This window comes from Rhododendron vialii, chromosome 6a, assembly GCF_030253575.1.
Source record: "Rhododendron vialii isolate Sample 1 chromosome 6a, ASM3025357v1".
NCBI lineage: Eukaryota > Viridiplantae > Streptophyta > Magnoliopsida > Ericales > Ericaceae > Rhododendron > Rhododendron vialii.
In genome coordinates, this window is record NC_080562.1 from 13,999,726 (window position 1) to 14,024,300 (window position 24,575).

General features: G+C 40.5%; 2 protein-coding genes across 2 annotated transcripts; both read left to right on the plus strand.

Annotated features, from left to right (window-relative positions):
- Positions 1-16,133: 16,133 nt before the first annotated feature.
- On the plus strand, positions 16,134-18,290 carry LOC131328421 (uncharacterized). Its single transcript, XM_058361368.1, has 4 exons — positions 16,134-16,440; positions 16,583-17,415; positions 17,503-17,911; positions 18,001-18,290. Exons 1-4 carry the CDS (start codon positions 16,134-16,136, stop codon positions 18,288-18,290), a joined length of 1,839 nt encoding a protein of 612 aa, XP_058217351.1.
- Positions 18,291-23,235: 4,945 nt separating this feature from the next.
- Positions 23,236-23,544, plus strand: LOC131328422 (uncharacterized). Its single transcript, XM_058361369.1, has one exon. The coding sequence runs from the start codon at positions 23,236-23,238 to the stop codon at positions 23,542-23,544; it is 309 nt and encodes a 102-aa protein (XP_058217352.1).
- The last annotated feature ends 1,031 nt before the right edge of the window (positions 23,545-24,575 follow it).

Genomic DNA, 24,575 nt, shown 5'->3' on the forward strand with positions numbered 1-24,575 from the left:
GTTCTTGGACAGGAGAGGACTTGGGATTATTTATTGATGCTTGAGCGAGCCCACATGCATATAGTTTAGTTTCCAACAGCAGGGGCCCACTTCGTATGCTTCCTAACACAGGGGTGGTGTCAAGAACGGCAGATCATTGGAAAAGCAACATATACTCCTAATATACCGTATAAGAGAACAATTTATTGCGTACGTTGGAACTCATGTCGATCAGTCGTATATATATAATTTAGAGATGTGTGCACCCTATATATATATATATATATATATATATATATATATATATATATATAGACTAGCGCATGCCTGTGCCTGAAGGCACGGCTCGAACAACCAGCTCACTATCCAACGATTCTAACTATGCAAAAAATAATAGCCCAAGCATATTCATTGATTTGGTTAACTTGAATTAGCAAATAAAGAACAAACAATTTAGCAATCCCCAACTTGTGCATGCAAAAACTCATTGTCGCATAAAACTTGATAAAATAAAACACACCATCCAAAACACCAATGGAAATAGGAACGATACACAACTACGAAAATATGTGACTTGAGGAGACATATATTAAAAGAATGCACGAAAACATGTCATATTCACAAAAGACGCCATTCCAATATAAGCACATGTTTCACGATTCATAATCATACAATGGTGTGTCATGTCTTGTAATAAGGTTTTCTTATTATATAGATTTCTCATGTTTTTTTGAAGTCATGCTCCAAAATATGACCTGTAACACTACATGAAGAGGAATTGGAAGCAGCCCATCAAAAAAGAAAAAAAGAATAGGAAGCAAAAAGAACGATACACCATGTTCCAAATGCACTTGCCACACCTTGCACCAACCAACCAAGTCACTCAAATGAAAAGTCATACCCAATTTTTCTCTTTTCTATTCCAACAGGCCGGTTGCCTTTTCTTTTTCCTCCCCTTTAATGGTAGATCTTTGTCTTTATTGAGCCATTTCTCCTTGCCTTCGATTTTCCTTTTAATAATTGCAAAATTATTCTCGTAGATGTAACCTCAATGCAAATCCAATACAATTAGTAAAAGGAGAAATAGCAGCAGATTTGCACAACTTCAAATCAAACTCTCTAGTTTTCCATTGCCTCTACACATTAGAGATGGAAAATAGATGATCAGCTTACAAAATCTTAACTCAATTAGTATCAAGGCATCCATGTAGCCCCGATACGGACACAAACACCAATATGGGGCACGATAATTCTAAAAAAGTGGAGTCATGAACACGCCATTTCTTAAAATAATTGTTTTTAGTTATGCAAACCTTTAACCACAAAATATTTAGGTTAGAACGCCTATTGAATGCAATATTGACTCATGGTGCATGCCTATAGAGCACATGTTTTGCTTTTGGACCAATACTTTTATAGTTTCAACCTCGAAAAGCTTTTAAAATTGACTTGTTAAAATTACCCTGTCATGTCTTTGTGCGTGTCCTCAACATGACCCACAATAAAGAAGATTTACGTTTACCTGGAGTGTTTGACGCAAATACAAAGATCTCTAAGAGTGTCAGTGCCTCATAAGAAGGCAAAAAAGCAAAAGAAAATAGTGAGGAAGTTCACATGACAGTTTTTTATCTCAAGTTCTCGTCACTTGGTCAACCTTATAACCAAAACTTCTTGTTCTCAGGAAATTACATATACTGTAAGAAACAAAAGTCTACAACCTATAAGAGTGGTGGTATAAGAAAAAAATTAAAGTAGCATCACGGAAAATTTATATACACATAGGGTGCCCAATTCTATCCTAAAATTATTTCTACCTCATGACCTCAGCAACCAAAATTGTTTATCTGCAACCAAATAATATAGTCTCCACTTTACATCAATTAGAAGGGGAGAAAGGAGAAAACTGGCAGAAAAAATGACGTGCCGAATGCTTTCTATTCACTCTTCTTCCAATCTTTTTTGTTCTCCACCCAGTCATCGTAATGCTATAAGAGAAAATGACTTAAAGGTACAACATCGATCCACCCATCATTTGCTATCAAGAAAAATGAAATTGTGGTGGGCATGGTAAAGACAAATAGGGCGGCAGTACCTCTTCAGTTGATTGAGTTCTTCAACCCAGACTTTTTATGCTATAATCAGGTAGACCAAACTGCAGATCGATCTATAATGTAAATGTCACTAACACAATCACAGTTGTTATAGAACAAAAGTGAAAGCATAACCTATGATCGGTTTATCACCAAGTAAATCGATCAGAACCAAAAGAAGAAATGGTATACCTCACATAACATATGACTGGATCGAAAACAGAATTATAATAACATGTGTCTTCTCCTCACCACCCCACTGAATGGTATAAATGCCCTCATAGAGAGAAATACCTTCTACAATAGAAAAACTATTCTTCAAAAAAATCAGTCGTAATATCGTGAAGAAAATTTTGAAACAGAAGGCACAGCTCAGACATAGGTATTCAACAAATTAAGGCCAAGGCAAAAAGAAATTTACAATCAACTCCATTCCAAAGATTCCAACTTTGCAAAAACAAAAAAACAATAGCCCAAGTACATCCACTGGATAACTTAAATTAGCCCAAGTAATCTCTAGCCTCAATTCTATTTGTATGAGGCACTTTTACAAACACCTGGATGCAGACCACCAAGCTTGAAGACCAACATTAGTGTAGGATTAGAATATCTGATCAAGACATAATACAGCATAAAAAATGCCCACAATTGTCTTGCTCTCAATCAAATACAACTTTTGGAATAAAGTTAAGAAAGCACTTTCTAAACTTGCACCATTTTTCAGTAATCTAATGTGTTGGAACTTAAAGAACTAAATTGGCTCTTGTGTCTCAATCAAACCAAATTGAGTCAATTAGGGTAGGCACATAACGTATAGCATAGGAGTATATAATAAATTTCTTTATAGAGGTGTATCCCTCTTTCCCTCATGATTATATTAATTTTTCTCAACTACATATTTACCTTATGTGATTGTACCAAAAGAAGAAAAAAAATAGTAGTACCTCAAATTTAAGCTCGACGCAGAATTTCTCTAAATGTATTTTTGTTGATCTTTCCTGTAGTAAAATATTAGAAACTAAGAAGAAGGTAGAAGAAAACAACAAAGTTAGGATTATCGTAAAAGGCCCAAGGTTGTCAAAAAAAAAAACTATTCTCTCACACTCATTTTTTCTCCTAATTTTCGGCAAAAGAAACCCAATATGAGTACAAATCGTTCAAGAAAAAAAATCGAATTTATATGAGAACTGATAAAAATCCTTCGATGTTTCCCTTGCATGAGACCTGAAAAAAATCATTCAAGAAACTCCCAATTTTCAGCAAAAGAAACCCAATATGAGTAAAAATCATTCAAGAAAAAAATCGAACTCTTTCAATGTTTGAATCCCTTGCATGAGACCTGAAAAAAATCATCCGAGAAACTCCCAATTTTCCCAAAAGAAACCTAATATGAGTAAAAATCATTCAAGTAAATAATCAAACTTGCATGAGAACTGGAAAAAAAAATCCATATTTAAATCCCTTGCATGAGGTCTAAAAAAAATCGTTCAAGAATCTCCCAATTTTCGGCAAAAGAAATCCAATATGAGTAAAATGTGTTCAAGAAAAAAATCGTGGCATGCTTGAGAACTGAAAAAAAATCCTTCGATGTTTGAATCCCTTGTGTAATAACTGAAAAAAATCGTTCAAGAAATCAAACTTACCTCACTATTGGTAAGCTGACGGAAGGACTACGTTGAAACAAAATTGAAAGTGCAAGATTCAAATAGATGGAAATCAAATTACAGAGAACGTTTCCGAAACTTTCGTAATTGTGGTAACAATCTTTCCCACCAATCACCCAAGATCTCAATTTCAATCTTAGTTCAAAATTACGCGTTTCCTTTAGTTTCGTAGATTTGGTAAGTGTGGTAATATTATTTCCCAAAATCACAGGGAACCAATCACCAAAAATCTCACATTACCTTTTCTGAATATACCTTTAATCCTAGGGTCAAAAAAACACGGACAAAACTCAAAAGGCACGGATTGGTCCGGTCTAGACCGGTTTCACGGTCCTTGGTTTTTCTTGGACAGCCCTACAAATTTTGGAGATAATTTTGGCTGATTATAGATTACCATAATGTGTATTCAATTTTGGCTTGATTATAGAGTACCATAGTTAACCACTAATTTCGGCTGAAAAGGAATGATTGAACCGGCATAATTTTTCACTAATTTTGGCTGAAAATGCATGATTGAATTGGCATAAGATTAGATTTTTGGAATATTATTAGTCAATAAAAGAAAGGCATGATGGAATTAATTAATTTCCGGAATATAGCATTAGGATTAGGATTATATATACCATTTTGGCTGATTATACAATTTCCGGAATATACAATTTTGGCGGATTATAGCATTAGGATTAGGATAACTTCATTAGTTATAGATTACCATAATTAGTCACTAATTTCCGAATATTAAGCATGATTGATTCAAAGTCATGTAAAAGGATTCAAAGGCATGTATTTCCAATCCAACGGTTGAAAAATATGTATCAATCCAACGGTGGAAAATATATACCACCCTCCCATATTATATAGATAAGTACTGTATCTCTTTGAAGAAAGAAAACTCTACAACCACACACCTCACCGACAACAAGTCTTTATAGTGCACCACTGCATTACGGGGTGTAGAAAAATTGGATGGACTTCACGAAAATCTTATTGTCATGATTCGAATTGGTAAATTTATAGAACTGAGTAAAAAAACAAAATTGATCAAATATGACTTGCTATTTAATAGGATAAAGTTGCTTCTGAATAAAATAGATGGTCAGCGTGATCATTTAGAAAATAAACCATAAATAGATTGTTGATAACTGTAAATAGATTTTTTTTATTAACTTGATTTTCGGTTCTGAGGTAGCAAGGCCCGGCCCTAGCCTAACGCAACCGGTGCTAGTATTGCTTTAGGTGCCCCAACCCCAAATAGTAAAAAGTAAAGTCTGTATAAACTATAAATGTTATGTCTATAAAGTAAAGTCACTAGGAAGGAAAGTCTTAGAGTAGTAAATGCCCTGTAACAAAAGTCTTAGATGTTGTACTATGCAGTAGAAAAATGGACGGGCACCAATTATGTAAACTCTGTTTAAGCCTCCTTACTCCGTCTATAAAAGGAGAGCTTCACCTCTGTAAACTTCAAGTTAATGAAAGCCAGTGTCTTCTTATTATATCATGTGTCTTGTATTCTCTCACTCTTTGATCCTAACCTACTTCGTGTTTGTACCCACTTCGTGTCTGTAAATTTGGTATCAAAGCCATGTCTTCCATTCTAGCTTAAACCCTCTTCTGGGAACTTCTTTTCCAAAACTACTTCAAATCTTTTCTAAAAGAAAACTTGAAGTGTATGCTCCGTGGTTGCCTTTTAAGGATCCTCCACATCAGAAACTTCATCAACTATTTTGGTTAAAAGAATTTTGTATCAGTGGGTTAAAGTACCTTGAGACTTTTGGCTATTAAGCAGTGTGTCTCGGTTTATCTACCCTGGTATACAAAATTTTATTGATCAAAAATTGGTTAAAATCTTTTACGTTGAGAAAGAAAAGGTTTGTTGTATTAAGGAAAAGGAGAACCCAGAATTCTACTCTTAAAATGAATCATTTGTTTACCACCCACTTCTCTGCTACGTCATCCTTAGTCCCTTCTTGTTCCTCCACAAGTAGAAATTCCTCATCTTCTTCTTCTAATCTTGAATATTTGTATGAGTTTGAGTACCTTCCTGATGATAGTAAAGTTCCACTTACTGATCTTCCTTTCCTAAATCCCTATAATGCTTTTGTCAGGCCACAAACTTCTGTAAAAAAGACCGTCACCCAACTTTTCTCCACAAAACGCCCAACCTCCGTAAAAGAGTATGTTCAAGCCTCTAAATTTGATCAGTGCTTCATAGCAGCAACTGAAGCTGAACAACTTTTACCTCTGGAAATCCCGGTTGATTTGCCTCGCCTTTGGCAACAACAAGGATTTACCGATCTTCACTTTGGTGCAATCCGCTTGGCTGTTACTTTCCATGGTAGAAAAGGTTTGCCTGTTACTTCCAGACTTCCTCTGGTCGATACCAGGTTTCTACAGTATCAGCACGCATGTATCGCTACAGTCCAAACCACCCTAAATGCTGGAACTGTGATTTTTACCTTCTACCCCAATTTCAACATGCCATTAGCAGATCCTCATCTGCTATCCGCCTTGAAGGTCCAGGTTCAAATTGGTGGTGCCTCCCAAATCTACTCCACATATGCAGCCACCCTTCACTACCAAATGGCCTATCATCTTCAAAATCATGCCTTTGACATGTCCCTACCATCCTCCACAGATGAAGCCCTTTTCCTCACTATAAACGCACCTCACCAAGCTTCTTGTGTCCATGTACCTCGACAAATTTTCCGTCCTGAGCTTCTCAAGCTTCTCCCAGAATCTTGGGTTACAGCTTATGAGAAAAATCAAAACAAGCCCATACCTGTCCAAACATCCAACCCAACTTTCATCACCAAACCTGATGGTACTGTGGAAATCACTTTTCCAAAAGAAACCTCTGCCTCATCTTCAACCCATCCTGTTATTTTTCCCTCAAGAATTAACATGTTTGTGGATGGTTCTAGGCCTGGTCCTCCAATTAAATATTTTGATCCCAATGGCCTTCCAGTCTTCTATTTCAAAAATCCAGAAACAGGTCATTGTTATTTTGATACCTGTGACTGTGATGAGTGTCTAGAAGACAGTCTCCTAGAAGATGACGAGGACTTTGAAGAACCATGTCGCATATGTCCTTCGTCACCTCCCACTCCTTGTAAATCTCCACCTCCTCCTCAACCTCCATCTGATGATGGTTCGTCAAGTCAACCGAGTGGATGTTTTATGTTCACCTCATCCCCCTCCTGGACAGAAGCAGATTTTCCTCCTTTGAAATTTCATAATTCCCAAGAAAAGACGACCCATCGGCATAAAATTTCAGACTCTACTACCATTCTCCCTGATGGTAGTACCAAAGCCGTTTCAGCAGCAGAAGCAGCAATAAATTGGCAGTCAGCAAATTCTCTAGCTCAGAACAAAATTCTTCAGAGAATTGCTAACTCCCAACAAAATTTGGAGAATGTTGTTCATAAGAAGTTATCCACCTTGGAACTTCTTATCAGAGATTTGCAGCAGAAAATTCAAAATGTTCACCAGGAGCTTCTCCAGATGGCATATACCAACCAAGCATTTTCAGCAGCTTTTTCTCAAAAGGATGTTGAAATGAAGCACCTCAAAAACCAGTTTCACTCACTTCAAGCTCAGCAGTATTCTCAGCAAAAAAGCCCATTTGACATGTTCCTTTCTTACTCTCAACAAAGTTTGTTTGGGTATCCTCAAATGTCTCAACCCTTACCTATAAATCCTACTTCAAGATTTGGAGAGTCCAATATCTTTGGGAGCTCATCAGCTTTTCTTCCTCCACCAAAAAGACCATCTCCACCAAACTTCCTTTCCCAAAGCCCCAGATAAAACCTGTCCAGCCTCCACAAAGTCCGTCTCCACCATCTACATCTACATCTACTCCAATTACCTCTACTCCCTCCAAACCATCTGACCCAAACTCAAAGTCCCCCCAGTTAATGGTCCAACCAACATCTAGCCCTGCTAAAAATCCAATCTCCACCCTCCTACATACCTTGGCCACTATACCTGAAGCTCCATCTCCTGAACCAACTATTGAGTTTGGTTCAAATACTGAATCCGCAGACTCTATGCCAATTTCTCATGTTTTCATGATGAACCCTGAAAACCCAGAGGAAAATGTTGAAGATCCTATCATTGAAGAAGGTCCTGAGTTTGATACACCTTCACCTCCAGAAATCCCAACCTTTGATTCCTTCTCACATTCCAATATCCATACCCAAGGTTTCTCCTTTGATAACATTCTCCCATCAAAATGGTTGGATAAACTTTATGAGATCCATGCTTGGTGCACTGCTGCTATGCTCTCTTCTAATGCTACACTCAGTGATGTCATTACGAAGTGTACAGCAAAATTTCTTGGCCGTCTACGTCAATGGTACTTAGCTCTGGGTGAGTACCGACAGCTACAACTTAAACAATTGCCAACCCTTGATCAATTCATCTCAGCCTTGCATACTGAGTTTCTTGGTGACCACAACAACACAAAAGAGTTTGTTCGAGAGGAATATCTCAGAATGAAGTGTTGTTCATTCAAAAGGAAAGATCTCGAGATTCATTATGATCGCATGTCTCAGAGATTTTATCTTCTCAACGGCATGGATGATGTCAATCTCAAGCAAGCCTTTCTCAATTCCCTTCCTGAACCATTGGGAAATGAGACGACAAGGTTACTTCAGACAAAAGGATTAACGTTGAATGCAACATCTCTTTATGGTATTTACCAGCATTCTTTGATTGCCTTGGAAAAATTGTGCAATCACCAGAAATTCCTCAGAACTCTTGAAGAACAGGGAAAACTTCTTGGCAAAGCATGTGACCGACCGGACTTATCCATAAAGTGCAAAGACAAGAAGTGCACTTGCCGTCCTTCACACCGAAAGTCCAAACACTTTCAGAAATGGAAGTTCCAATCTCCTGGCAAGTTTTCAAAGTTTCCAAAATCTGGCAGGTTCTCACGCCGGAAGAAGTGGAAATTTTTCAAGAAGAAAAAATTCAGAGGGCAGCGAAAGTCTGATCGCTGCTACATATGCGGAAAGAAAGGGCACTATGCAAAACAGTGTCCAAATAAGGCAGCAAGAGACAAATTGGTGAGCTCTTTGGCTCTCATTGATGATGATCTTGACGATGCTGATGTCGAGTCTCTTTTTTCTATCGACAATGAAGCAACAGATGAAGCAGTCCTTGCATTCACTTTTGGTGATTCAGACGATTCCTCAAAATCAGGTGACTCTTCTGATGATCCTGACTCATTCCCCTATGAAGTCCAAACAATTGGGTTTTCCAACATCACGCTGGCTCAGCCTTTAGCCAAGGTCAAAATCTTGCTTGGCAAATATGAGAAACCCATACCAGTCATCGCTTTCTTTGATACTGGTGCAGCAGCCTCTATTCTCAATCCAGCAATCCTTCCCAGATCCTACTGGCAGTCATGTTTCAGACTCTTTACAGCAGCCAATGGAGAAACATTTGTCATCACTTTGATAAGTAAGCCTGTTTCCATTCAACTTTTCCCAGGATACACCATAAAACATCAAGTCTATGGTTCTGATCTCCCAGAAAAAGATTTATTGTTAGGCTTTGATATTCTCCAAAATCTCAGCAAAGTTTCCTGGCTCAAAAAAGGTTTGAAATACAAAAACTACTTGTTACCCTGGACCACCCAACCAAATCTCTTTTCTCTAGAAAATTTCTCCACCATCAAAGAAGCCATAATCCAAACTTTCTGTGCTGAATCCCATTCCCAATTCCTCACCAAATGCTCCAATCCACTTTGGAAAAATCCAGATTTCTTCATTTCTCTTCCCTTTAAGAAAAATGAAGACATCAACCCCACCAAAGCTACCCATCATGGAATGAACCCGGATCACTACCAGCTTGCTCTTCAAGAACTCCAGCAACTTCAATCAGAAGGTTTGATTGAGCCCACAACCTCTCAGTGGGCATGTGAAGCATTTTACGTCAACAAAAGAACAGAGCAGATAAGAGGAAAGCTTCGCCTGGTTATCAACTACCAGCCTCTTAATCATTTTTTGCAGGATAACAAATTCCCTCTTCCTCGAAGAAGTGTTCTTTTTGCAAACTTACCTAAAGCTCAAATTTTTTCAAAGTTTGACCTAAAAGCAGGTTTTTGGCAGCTGGGCATCCATCCAGATGATCACCCTAAAACTGGTTTTTGCATTCAAACCACCACTTCCAGTGGTCAATCATGCCTTTTGGATTGAAGACACCTCCATCCTTGTTTCAAAAGGCCATGATTCAGGTATTTGCTCCTATTCTATCCTCAGCCCTTGTCTATATAGATGATATCCTACTTTTTTCTCCAGATATTGAGTCTCATGTTGTCCTACTACAAATTTTTCATTCTCTAGTCAAAACCCATGGTATCATGCTCTCAGAGAAAAAAATGTTTCTTGCCGAACCAGAAATTGATTTTTTAGGGATGCATATCTCTAAAGGTCAATATACCCTCCAGCCTCATATAGCCTCTCAACTTGACCATTTTTCAGATGAAAATCTCACAGTCAAACAAGTTCAATAGTTCCTTAGAATTGTTAACTACATGGCTGATTTTATTCCCAACCTGGCCCAATACCGAACTCCTCTCTCAGCTCTACTAAAGAAAACCCCTCCTCTTTGGTCAACCATTTGTACCAAAGCTGTAAAAGACCTCAAAGCCCTAACCAAAACTCTTCCTCCATTAACCATACCTTCAGATGGAAAGAGAGTCCTTCAGACAGATGCCTCTGATCTATATTGGGGAGCAATTCTTTTGGAAGAAAATACAGATCAAAAGCGCAGAATTTGTGGATACAAAAGTGATGTATTTTCTCCAGCAGAGCTTCATTACCACTCTACCTACAAAGAAATTCTTGCAATCAAAAGGAGCATTGAAAAGTTTGAATTTCATCTAATCGGTCATCATTTTTTAATTGAGACTGATATGATGAGTTTCCCCAGTATGCTCAAGTTCAAACAGAAACACCTCCTAAAAGCACAGTTACTCAGATGGGCAAATTGGTTTTCCAATTGGAGTTTTGATGCTGTTCACATAAAAGGAAAAACAAATGTCCTCCCTGATTTTTTATCAAGGCTCAAAAAAGAAATCAACCAGTTTTCAAAAACAAAACCACATTTCTTTGTTCCTGGTTGCTTTTCCATGATTTCCTGTTTCCACCCAGTCAATCTCCCTGTCCACCTTTAGTGTCATCTTTTAGAGTTAACCCTTCTTTCTAGATGTGTCCAAATGTGTCAAAACCTTCAACATCTCTATATTTTCAAGTATGGTCTTGAAGAAGGTCCCATAAAAGGTCTACCTTTTCACCCTGTCTATCCTTTTCTAACCCAGTTTGAAGTGTCTTACCATAATGTCTTTTATTTCAAAAAAGAAACCTATCTCCTCTTTTGGTATTTAGTCAATGTGTATGCTATAAGTGTCTGTTTTAATAAATCAGCAGTCTTGGTTTATCTGGCTCATGCGACGTTCAATCAAGTTCAACCTCCAGAAGATTTCTTTTTGAAATTTCTTCTGCTCTTTGGCAACATACCCTACTGGCAACAGAAGATCAGACAAGTCACCACAGGTCCAGACGAAGACCTCCAATTTGCTTTTTGGACAACTCGCAACAACAGATGTCTTCCTAATCCTGATGGTTCTATCACTTGGAGAAAGGAGTATCACACTATATTTCTTTCAGCATATCAAGAGTCTCCGAGCATTGAGATCCACAGTGGAAATTATCTGGTCATGACTCAAACAATGTGTTCACTTAATGGATTGACACCTGCAGACGTTCCCTCATCTCTCCTCCATTATGAATTTGCAAACTGGAAATTCAATGATACTTATCCGGAAGAATGGCGCCAAAATATCCGCTATCTTTTGGAACAGTATTACTTGACTGACAGAGATGAAGAAAGTAGTTCAGATGATCCAGAGTGACAAGGGTGCAAATTATTGGTGTTTACTGTTTCTTGTTGTCTCATATTATTGGTGTGTACTGTAATGTAAAGTGTGGTAGTATTATCCTCTTTCCGGAGAGGGTGAAAGTAAAGTCTGTATAAACTATAAATGTTATGTCTATAAAGTAAAGTCACTAGGAAGAAAAGTCTTAGAGTAGTAAATGCCCTGTAACAAAAGTCTTAGATGTTGTACTATGCAGTAGAAAAATAGACGGGCACCAATTATGTAAACTCTGTTTAAGCCTCCCTACTACGTCTATAAAAGGAGAGCTTCACCTCTGTAAACTTCAAGTTAATGAAAGCCAGTGTCTTTTTATTATATCATGTGTCTTGTATTCTCTCACTCTTTGATCCTAACCTACTTCGTGTTTGTACCCACTTCGTGTCTGTAAATTATAGTATTACTCCTATCAAGCCATGAACTTAATAAATTAGGCTTTATCTATATTAATTGTGAGTAAAAAAAAAAGAGTAAGCTTCAAATTTGGGGGAACTTTCTGGCCGGTCATGTCTGGGTGAATAATAGCATACTAGGTCCTGCCCAAAGAGCCTCTTCATTATTTTGTTGACAAAAATACCCTTCGTAAAAAAAAGTGATTGGAGAGAGACGATTTAGCCACCACCATGACGCTACCACCACCACCACCACAGCCACCACCACTCCACCCCACCGCCGCCGCCACGTCACTGCCACCGCCGCCCTCACAACATCGCCACCACCCCCACCACATCCCCACCATGCCACCGTGTCGCCACCACTGCCGTCACCATGCCACCAACACCACAGCCGCCACCACCACCCACACCACCACCACCATCTCGCCACCACCACCACGCCGCTGCCACCACCACAATTAACAATGTTAATTTTTGTCTAATTAAATTAACAGTCGACCCATACAACCTCCTATACCATCACCACCGCCACCACTACCACCACCATTCCACCATCACCACCACGCCGCCACCATAATCACCATCACCACTACCACGCTTGATTAGCACCAGAGATTGTACAATCTTGGTGCTCAAATCCTCTAACTTGTGGCTTTTATTTATTTAAGAAGTTGTTTTTTATCCCATGTTGCACGTAAGGTATTTTTATGTGTGTTTCAGGTAAAACGTGCTAATAAGACGGTAAAACGTGCTAATAAGGCGGTTTTGAACGCCAAGGAACGCTCCGGGGTGCAGCCTAGCATCCAACTGCCCGACAGCACTCATTTCATCGCTAACAGAGCCTAAACGGTGCTATAAGAAGCCTTGGAGAACGGCCGGTGATCAAATACGACATGGAGTGAGCCAAAGCTCATAAAGCAAGGCGAACGCATCAAGGATGGTTTCGAGGACTTTCGTGGGACCAAGGCCTTATGACACACCTCCGTCAAGTCTCGTTGGTCAAGAAATCAAGCATCGAATGGCCGTTGGGGCACCACAAGGCCTGAAGTGCCAAGATGTACCTATTCTGTAGAAAACACAGAAAGGTACCGGTACCTCAAAAACATGGTACTGGTACCATGTTGCTGAAATTGAAGACAGTTGAGTTGGTGCCGGTACCTTAAAAACGTGGTACCGGTACCAATGCCCTTCGACCAGCTTTTTGTGCTGAATGTTTCAACCTTCCATTTATGGAAAGTTTCTACTTTAGGCTTGTTTTTGGGATATTTTGGGGGCCTTTTGGTCCATTTTTTGGCTGATTGTTTAGCCTTATAAATAGCTTTTAATGTCATTTATGGCCATTATGTAATCTTTCCAACTTTAAGTCTTTTGAATTCCTAGAGCTTCTTTGGTAAGTTTCAAGCTTTTCTCACTTGTTTTCTTCAAGAACACTAGCAAGTAATTAAGTTACGTTTATTTCTCAAGTATTAAAGTTGTTCGTATGGTTTGGATCTTCTATAAAATCTAGTTTATTTTCGTTTTCATCGATGAATCATGTTTTCTTTGTTTAACTCTTTTTCTAGTCTTTTTGCCATGAGTGAGTAGTTTATAGGTTTGGTCATGGGGTGAGGTTCACTCTATGACGTAGTGGTTTAAATGGTTTCTCTTAACTTTAGTTTAATTTCAAGGTTTTGAATGAATTAAACCTATGATGTCTAGTTTTGATCATGGGGTTGGTGGCTTCTTTGATCAATGAAGTTTATCGCCTTATGCTACGAGCTTGATAATCCTACGCGTGTGAATGATCCTTTTTCGTCTCTCACTTGCGTTAAATGAGTTCAATTTGAATCAGGGCTTTGAATTAAGTTATAAGTAGTCTTCAGCTTTTAATTCTTCTAGTGGAATCCGGACAGTTTCGGTCCACTCTTGAGTTAGATGAAGAAACCATTTGACGGCTAAGTTGTGGGTAAATCAATCCCTTTAACTCAACCATCTCTAATCTAGTTTAAATATCGTCATTCAAATCAAATACCAAAGTTGGCCGCTTGAACACCACAACTCTCTATGCAACATCTAATCCGAATTCGCTTAAGAAGATTTCTCTGTGGGTACGATTCCAGTCTTACCGGTTATTATGCTTTCAATGACCTAGTCCTATGCTTGGGGTGTGAACCTTTCTAAGAGGTTAGGTTGCGACGAAGCATTTTTGGCGCTGTTGCCGGGGATAATTCTTCTATATGCTTATTTGGAGGTTCGCCAAACCATTGTAAGTATTCCGTTTCTATTACTTTAAGCAACTTGTACTTATTCTAGCGGAAACCTCTACCTGATACTCCCATCGACTTGAGGTGTAATGAAACTAGCGTAAGTATAGCTTGTTTATTTTCTTTTGTTGTACATATCTCCAAGTGGTAGAATAGTCGTTGCTTTGGTTTATTTTGTGGTTGGAATTTTCTCTAATTCTCTATTTGAGTTGGTAGTGCATGACTGGTTTCTATCGGAGTCCAAACTCTAATAGACTTTGTCGTTCATTATCACCTCAAGGAACCCTGAGAGGAAGATCCCCTCCTTTTGTTCGTTGACGTCTGAGATTAAAATCTCCTTCACGTCCGCGGGGTCGTAATCTTAAAAAGAGAATGGGTGAACCACCACCTCCAGTGAGGACTTTGAGGGATATCTTGAATCCGGGAAGTCCGGTTCAGCAATCCCCCCTAGTCCTCCCTGCTATTACTAATGCCAACTCGTTTGAATTTAAGGCAGGTTATCATAATCTTATACCACAATTTCATGGTCTGGACCGAGAGAGCACATACGACCATATACGTGATTTTGAAGACATCATAAACACTTTCACCCCGGATGCCGGGCGCTTGGAGAACGCACGATTGGGGTTATTTCCTTTTTCCCTAAAGGATAAAACGAAACAATGGTTCAGTTCTCTTAAACCTCAATCATTGTGAGATTGGGCTGGTGTCAAGGCCGAGTTCTACAAGAAGTTTTTCCCCGCCCATAGAATGAAGCTCCTCAAGGAACAAATTCAGAACTTCAAACAGCGAGAAAGGTAAACATTCTATAAATGTTGGGAACGGTACAAGGATTTGCTCGCTTCGGTTCCACATCATGGTCTCGAAAAGCCTCTATTGATAAGCCATTTCCTGAACGGTTGCTCCCAATCAAGTTACGAACTCATTGACACTATGGTCGATGGAGATTTTCTAGATAAAACAGCCGCAGATGCATGGGATTATTTGGAGCAATTGGCTGTCAAGAATCAGTCTTGGAATTTCATCGACGTAGGCGAGTGAGCTATGGCAAATCAAGGCCCGAGTGGCTCTAGAAAATTTTCATTGAGTGAACCTAATGCTCTTGAGACTAGGGTGGATCAGTTTACCCGCAAGTTAGATCAAATGGAGTTAAAGGGGCCCCACGAGGTCAAATCCATAATCAAGGTGGAAAGGTGTGTGCTCTATGTGAGATGGCGGGGCATACAACCGGTGAATGTTTCAACATCCCCGCTCTGAAAAATGTTCTTAACAGCATATCTCCAGAAGAAGTGAGTGCTATTGAACGGTTTGAACCATATCCTAATACTTTCAATCCAGCTTTTAGGCAATATCTGGCACTCCGTTGGAGTCAACCTAATGAAGTGGGACAATTTCAAGGCTCACCCACGGTTCAAACTCAAACGTGGCGATCCCCGCAAAGTTTAGGGCCACCACATTTTCAACAAAGTCAAGGGCCTCCTAGTTTCAATCCTTCTGGATTCTCGCAAGGCCAAGGCCAATTCCAACCTCCTCCCGAAAGGCGATCTTTGGAAGATTCGATGCAATCTTTCTTCCAAATGCAAACCGCCGTGAACAAGCAACATTCCCAATCTATGGGGGATTTGAAAACGCAAATGGGGAAGCTCACTACTTCAGTTGGCCTGTTGCAATAAGAGAGATGACGGTTCCCCGCTCAACCTCAAGCAAACCCTCAAGGTCGAAACTTGGTTGGTAGCTCTTCTGTGACTAACCCCGAGCAAGCCAAATCAATAATTACTCTGCGGAGTGGAAAGGCGGTCGATAATGCAATTGTTAATCCACCAATGACATCATTTTCAAAGAATTCTCCGGAGCCGATTCAACCGATACTACTTGGGGAATCTCCCAAGCAAGCTCCAAAGGCAATGGACAATATCCCTCTCGTTCCACAAGTTTCTCCCGTACCGGCACCCTATCCCCAAAGATTGAAAGCACCAACGAATGTCGCGGCCAATGCGGAAATATATGAGCTTTTCAAACAAGTGAAGATCAACATTCCAATCATGGATGCTATCAGCCAAGTTCTTGAAAGACTTGTGTACACAAAAGCGCAAGGTCAACGTCCAACAGAAAGTCTTTCTCACCGAACAAGTGAGCTCGATCATTCAAACGAACATTGCGCCAAAGTACAAGGACTCGGGGTGTCCTACTATCTCCGTCATGATTGAGGGAAAAAGGATTGAGCAGGCCTTGTTGGATTTGGGGGCAAGCGTTAATTTACTTCCATTTTCAGTCTACGAAAAGCTTGGCTTAAAGGAGATGAAACCTACTCAAGTCACATTACAAATGGCGGATAGAAGTGTCCGCATTCCAAGGGGCGTCATGGAGGATGTTTTGGTACAAATGGACAACTTTGTGTATCCGGTGGATTTTGTGGTGTTGGACACTTGCCCCATGGCTTCTTCTCCAACTTTGACCCCCGTTATTCTCGGACGGCCATTCTTAGCCACCTCGGATTCCGTCATTAATTGCCGGAGTGGTCTCGTGAACATGACTTTCGGGAATATGAAGATGGCTGTTAACGTTTTTCATGTTGGAAGTCAAATGGGAGATGATGACGATGTTCAAGCTATCAAATGTATCGACTCATTAGTTCAAAATCATGCTTTAGAGGTGTGTCTTACTGCTGAGGAAGCTGACTTTTTAGAATCGCTGGAGGTTGACTATCTTTGCTCTTTACTAGATGAAGAGGAAGTCTGTGGGGCAGAACCGTGGATTCCTACATTTGAGAAGTTGCCACCCATTGAGAGAAAGACTTTGCCGTCTAGTGTTGAGCCACCTAAACTTGATTTGAAGCCCCTACCTGACACTTTGAAGTATGCCTACCTTGGCGACAACGAAACTTTTCCGGTGGTGATATCCTCCACTCTTGAGAATCATCAAGATTTGAAGTTGCTCGCACTATTAAGGCAGCACAAGAAGGCTATTGGATGGACCATAGCTGATATTCAAGGAATTTCTCCCTCCCTTTGCACACATCACATTTATCTTGAAGATAATGTAAAGCCGTCGCGCCAACCACAACGACGGCTGAATCCTATAATGAAGGATGTGGTTCGAGCAGAGGTGTTAAATTGTTGAATGTGGGGATAATCTATCCGATTGCGAATTCTAAATGGGTGAGTCCTATCCAGGTGGTACCTAAAAAGTCAGGTGTTAACGGTTGTGAAAAATGACCAAGATGAGCTTGTGCCAACCTGGACTGTCACCGGGTGGCGAGTTTGTATTGATTACCGCAAGCTGAATGCGGTAACCCGAAAGGATCATTTCCCTCTTCCGTTCATCGATCAAATTTTAGAAAGGGTAGCTGGCTATGCCTTTTATTGCTTTCTAGACGGCTATTCTGGGTATAACCAGATCGAGGTTGCCATGGCTGACCACGAAAAGACTACGTTTACTTGCACATTCGGGACTTTCGCTTATAGGCGCATGCCGTTTCGGCTTGTGCATCCTCCTGACACTTTTTCAAGGTGTATGATGGGTATTTTTAGTGACATGGTGGAGAAGATTGTCGAGGTCTTTATGGACGATTTCTCAGTAGTTGAAGACTCTTTTGAGTCATGTTTAGCCAACCTTAACAAAGTGTTGAGGCGGTGCGAGGAGAAAAACCCTGTCCTTAATTGGGAGAAATGCCATTTATGGTAACGCAAGGCATCGTGTTGGGCCATATCGTCTCATCAAAGGGCATTGAAGTTGACAAGTCAAAAATTGATCTCTTTGCCAACCTCCCCACTCCCAAATGCATCAAGGACATCTGTTCCTTCCTCGGGCATGCCGGTTTCTACCGAAGATTCATCAAAGACTTTAGTGCCATCTCTCGGCCATTATGCCATCTTCTTTTGAACGACGTCCCTTTTAAGTGGACAAATGATTGTGAGGAAGCGTTTCGGAAGCTCAAGTTGAGTCTTACAACTCCACCTATTGTACAAAGTCCTGATTGAAACCTCCCGTTCGAGCTTATGTGCGACGCGAGTGACTATGCCGTCGGGTCTGTTTTAGGCCAAAAAAGGGATAAGCAGCCTTGTGTTATCTCCTACGCAAGCAAAACAATGAACGGTGCTCAAATGAACTACTCCACTACCGAAAAGGAGCTGCTCGCAGTAGTTTTTGCTTTGGATAAATTCCGCTCCTACTTGATTAGTTCGCCTATTGTCATCTACACCGATCATGCCGCTCTCAAGTATTTGCTCACCAAGCAAGACGCTAAGGCTCGGCTCATTCGATGGATTCTCTTGCTCCAAGAGTTCGATCTTACCATCAAGGATAAAAAAAGAGTGGAAAATGTGGTGGCTGACCACTTGTCGCGGTTGGAATTTGAAGATTGTACAACTAAACTTTGGATCATCGATACCTTCCCGGACGAGCAACTTTGTAGTGTCTTGAGTACCCCATGGTTTGCGGATATTGTCAACTATTTGGTCACAAGGTTACTTCCAACACATTGGACATCTCAAGAGCGGAAGCGATTTCTTTCAAGGGTGAAAAGGTTCTCCTTTGATGATCCTTATTTATTTAAGTACTGTCCCGATCAAATCATCCAACGATGCGTTCCGGATTCCGAACATCGGAGTATTATAAACTTTTGCCACACGAAGGCTTGTGGTGGCCATTTCTCCTTCAAGAAAACCGCGGCCAAAATCTTGCAATGCGGTTTCTATTGGCCTTCTTTGTTCAAAGACACGTTCGAGTTTACTAGGGCTTGTGAACGGTGTCAAGTTTTTGGAAAGATCTCCCGACGTAACGAGATGCCCCTTACTCCCATCTTAATCATTGAAGTCTTTGATTGTTGGGGCATCGATTTTATGGGGCCCTTTCCTACATCTTTCAGCTACCTTTACATTTTGCTTGCCGTTGACTATGTCAGCAAGTGGGTGGAGGCAATCCCCACGTGCACCAATGATGCCTAAGTTGTGGTCGAGTTTCTTCGGGAATACATATTGGCACGGTTTGGGATGCCAAGAGCTATAATTAGTGACCAAGGCACGCATTTCTGTAATCGATCGTTTGCGGCTTTAATGAAGAAGTATGCAATTGAGCACAAGGTCTCGATGGCTTATCACCCTCAAACTAATGGACAAGCTGAGCTAGCTAATAGGGAGAAAAAAGGCATTCTTGAGAAAACGGTTAATCCTACCCGCAAAGATTGGTCACTTCGGTTGACCGACGCCTTGTGGGCTAACCGTACTGCTTATAAAACGGTGTTGGGAATGTCTCCTTATCTGCTCGTTTATGGAAAGCCTTGCCATCTTCCGGTGGAATTGGAGCACAAAGCTTATTGGGCGATAAAGAAGATGAATGCTTCAATGCCGCTTGCCGGTTCTAAGAGGAAGCTTCAACTCAATGAACTCGAGGAAAAAAGGTCTGATGCTTATGATCGCTCTTGTTCATATAAAACCAAAGTCAAAGCTATGCATGATAAAAACATTCTTAGAAAGGACTTTAAAATAGGCCAAAAGGTGCTTTTGTACAATTCTAAATTGCATTTGTTTGTGGGCAAGTTAAGGTCCCATTGGGCCGGTCCTTATATTGTTAAATCTGTTCCCCCTCACAGGGCCATAGAAATTGAAAATGAATCCAATGGGAATGTTTTTAAAGTTAATGGCCAACGGCTTAAGCCGTTTCTTGGTCATTTTGAAGTTGGCGAGCCCGATGAGGAATTGGGCAATCCCGTTTATTCCGATGCTCTTGTTTCTTAGTTTGTTTTGAACTATTTATGCACGGGGAGCGAAAGCGTAACCACTGAACTTAACTGTTTGTTGGACCCGGCCCCCGGGTAGGGGGTACCCACCATTGACTTGGGTATATATAGCTCCGCATGCCGCTATTAAAAAAAAGGATCGTGTGCCCAGCTCCGGTTAGTAAAGACAATGTTTATCTTTTTGTACATATATGCATGCTTGTTAAGTTTTGGGATTTTCACTTGAAAGATCTCACCAATGCATCTTTGAAAAGGGCTTTCATTAGTTCTCTTTGTAGTAGTTTACCTTTAATGATCCATGCTTTCCAGATATATCCCTATCGGGGGCAGTTTAGGTCTTTGGGTGAGACTTGGTATTCCCGTGCTTTGGCACTAGGCTCTATCTTGTCTCACTTTGTTTCGATCATAGGGAATACTGGGCTTAATTGCTTGGCGAGGTCAAGCGGTAAATTTTACTTCGGGTGTTGATGTAACAAATGTGACAACCTAGTATAGCCACCCGTGTTTTACCTTGCTAGTGAGACACGGGAAGAAAAGTATGACTTGTGAGATTGCTTGAAAATCGGGTGGTGTTTTTAATGTTTCTTATGTATATATGTTTGTTTGTTTGTTGGCGCCCGGATAACATGAGCCGGGTGATTCTAATGTCATTTGTCTCTTAGTAGGTAGTTCGAGCTTAAGTCTTTTGCAGGCTGAACGTGCTACCACACCGACCTTGGTGGATTGGGTCTAAAGTTGGAGTGAATGAGGCATTCAGGAGCCCTAAGCATGGGTGCGATTACGTGCCACGGTTGTTAGTCCAATAAAGCTTTGACTATGACCCTGTGTGACTAGCTGTGGTTCCGTTGGAAGAGCCGAATGAGTCGACCTTGAAAGCCATTCGTATGACGAAAGATGAAGGTGACGCAAAAGCCTCCAACTTGGTCGAGGTATATGGGGATTAACATTCTCCCAGAGGTACACTCTTTTGTTCTTTCCCTCTCAATACTGTTGTTCTCCATGCTATGAGGACATAGCACTTTTTAAGTTGGGGGGATATATATATATACACACACACACACACTATATATATATATATATATATATATATGCTGTTATTCTTTTGGTAAAAATTTCATTTTTATCAGTGCAATCCTTCCATAATACATAATTTTTGGTACAACACAACTTGGCACATGCTCATTAAGTTCTTAAATGGCAAGAGTTTGATGTAATCTTGAGTGTTTCTCTACATTACAACTCATTTGCATGATTAAAGGATGAATGATCTTGGTGTTGAGTTTGTTCTTAAGTAAGTTTTACCCGTATCCCGTCATTTTTATCTAACACTCTTAGTTTAGGTATTTAATCTCATGTTCATGCCTAGTAGTGTTTGATATCTATGTTGAATCGGTTATGGAATCTATGGCGTACTTAGGAAGTGATACGAGGCATTCTTTGATTGATTAAACCACAAAAGTGTCCCCTCGTCCTATTTTGTATCCTAGTCCGTATCCTATATTTTTCTCATTAACCTAGGGATCCAGATGTTCGGAGGGTGGTTTGGAAGGTGTGGTACAATGTTGCAAGTGGTTTGGAGGTGTTTCGGGTGAGTTACAAGTGGTCGGGGCATGAAATGGCCAAGGGAAGAGCTTTTGCAGAAAACCAGTGAAAGGTATCGGTACCTCAAAATATTGGTACCGGTACCGTTTTGATCCAGAGGAAGATAGTTGAGTTGGTGTCGGTACCTCATGCATTTGGTACCGGTACCAAGTGCATTTCGACAGTTACAGATGTGATTAAAAGGCACGATCTTTGCCTTATAATTTCAAACCCCTCGGCTCTCGCTCTCTCTATTCCTCCATACCCACGAACTAAAATCCCCATAACCACCAAAATCCCTCCCAATCTCTTACAAAACCTTCATCTCCTCCATCAATCACCATGTTTCTTCCACAAAATCAAGGGTTTCAAGCAATATCAAGGTAACCCATCTTCTCTCTCTAAAAAAATTCAAAATTTTCTGCCCCCTCTCCTTGGATTTCGAATTTTCACTATTTTCTTTCCATCAATCTCCATATTCTCCACCTTTCCTACATATAACTACCCTACTATCCACTTCTACAAACCCAAAATCAACCCCACCTCTTGGAATTCAAAATTTCCAAACCCTAGCCAAAAATTCTGAAATTTTCCCTATTTCTCCATAATCTGATCATGGTTCGAGAGAAGGGTAAGGGTAAAGCAGGGGGCGAGTTCTAGTGCCCCTACTCCGGACATTGTGGAGGAACAGGCTAGTTCGGGCTCCGAGGAACCGATGGCTGGGCAATCGGGCCGGAGGTCGAGAAAGCGCCTTCAGAGGACTGGGAAACAGGTTCAGGCTGATAAATGGGTTGAGTGGAAGGAGGGAATGATGAAATGCAGGTTCAAGAATGAGAGGCAGGTTAAGGTGAAGTTCATTGGGATTGATCACTTGGTGATTCAGCGTATACAAAGTAGAGGTATGAATTTCTGGACTCGTAGATTGGAGGGGTATAATGTTGTTTGCATTACTGAATTCTACCAGAACATGAAAACCCTTCCGGCGGGTTTTGAAACGAGTAACACTGCTAGGATTACCTGTAAGGTAGGCGGCAAGGATATTATGATTGACCCTACAGTGATTGCCAAGTACTTGGGGTATGAGCGGCCTCCCCTGGAGACGGTGAATTACCCCCGCAACGAGAAAATTTATGATGGATTGATTAACAACGTGTTGTACACGAACCCAAAGAATGCAAAGATTCCACATGTGGTTGGGGAGTTCCGGGATGATATTAGGGTGCTGAATAAGGCTTTTCACCATAATCTTTATCCAATGAGGTTGGACCATAAGCCAAGTCAGAAGAGTGAGGAGTGGAGTTAATGTATGCTTTCATGAATTCGAGGCTAGCGGTGGATTGGGCGAAGTTCATTTTCAATCAGTTAGTCGATTTTAAGAACGATACGATTTCATCGGCCCGGATGCCATTTCCTTGCATGATAAATACTTTGTGCAAACAGCAAGGTGTGAAAGGTAATGATTACAAGAAGATGGAACGTCTCGACCCTAGGCCAATCACTGGAGCTTTCTTGAAGAAGAGCAAGCCGCGGTCTAGCGCTCCCCGAGAAGGCTCAAAAGCCTTTTTGACTTCAAAGCCTGGCCCGAATTGAAGGACAAAAAAGACAGCATGTGGAACAAACTTTTTTGTCAAAACGTTGCTATTCTGAAATGTTTGTGGAAGGGTGAGGAGAAGAGGAAGAAAGATAACAAGGAAATGAGGCAGCTAGCTAGACAGGTTGGCAAGCTCAGGCATGAGTTACAATGGCATACGCAATATGTTGTGGAGGAGGGTGCAGCCACTTATGAGCCACCTCCTGAGGAAGAGTTGGTCGATAGTAGTGTAGAGGAGGAAAAAGAAGAGGATGAGACTGAAGAGGATAGTAAAAAAGATGATGAGGAGGGTGATGGTGATGACGGTGATGAGGATGAGGACTAGTGTTGGTGGTTTTAGAGTTAGAAAATCCCTTTACTTGGTCAGGGTGTATGGTGGTCGACATCCCACCTTTTATCTTATCTTTTTATTGTCTTTGTTTTAGTTGGACTTTAACTAGTTAGCTATGCAAGTTTTTGTAAGGCCAGCATGTGACCCTTGACTTGGTGATTTCTTGTGTCGGTGGCGGTCAAGGGTAGTTAATCAAGCTAGATATGGCCGCCACCCATTTTGCTAACCGTTCTTTGTTAACCAAGGTCATCATATGCTATTGAAGTCCTTAGTTGATCTTTAGTACGCCTGGATTCCATGTTGATTCAATATTTGATGCTTAGCAAAGTTAGTTTGTGGCATGTTTTCTTTCGTTCGTTAATCAAGTTTCTAGTTGTTTCATTAACATTTCTGTTATAAGTGCTCTCCACATATGAGGCATAATATTTTTGTTCACTATCTCCTATTTTCCGAGCACTTTTTATGGGATATGGCAGCTAGCGGGTGCGTGCGTTTGCGATATTGGCATATCCTCTCTTTGGATGTAAATACAAGCCTTTTGTTACTTGCGTGGGACATGCTCTGTACTTAGTTATTTGTTTTGTATCTAGCTGCGAGTTGTAGTATAGATAAACCATGATTTTTGAACTCTTGCTAGTTTGGATACGGAATGAGTATGTTCCTTAGTTGTGTTATCGAAAGGATTGTTAAGTTTTTGGATTGTTAAGTTTTTAAGTTTTATATTATGTTCGCTAGGGACTAGCAAAGTTCAAGTTGAGGCTTTTATTTATTTAAATAGTTGTTTTTTATCCCATATTGCACGTAAGGTATTTTTATGTGTGTTTCAGGTAAAACGTGCTAATAAGGCAATTTTGAATGCCAAGGAACGGTCCAGGGTGCAGCCTAGCATCCAACTGCCCGACGGCACTCATTTCATCGCTAATGGAGCCTAAACGGTGCTATAAGAAGCCTTAGAGAACGGCCGGTGGTCAAATATGACATGGAGTGAGCCAAAGCTCATAAAGCAAGGCGAACGCATCAAGGAT

Coding starts and splice junctions, on each gene's coding strand:
- LOC131328421 (XM_058361368.1), top strand. CDS start 16,134: ATGACATCATTTTCAAAGAATTCTCCGGAGCCGATTCAACCGATACTA. Junction 16,441..16,582: donor AAGTCTTTCTCACCGAACAA/GTGAGCTCGATC, acceptor TTCCATTTTCAG/TCTACGAAAAGCTTGGCTTA. Junction 17,416..17,502: donor AGGATGTGGTTCGAGCAGAG/GTGTTAAATTGT, acceptor CTAAAAAGTCAG/GTGTTAACGGTTGTGAAAAA.
- LOC131328422 (XM_058361369.1), top strand. CDS start 23,236: ATGTGGAACAAACTTTTTTGTCAAAACGTTGCTATTCTGAAATGTTTG.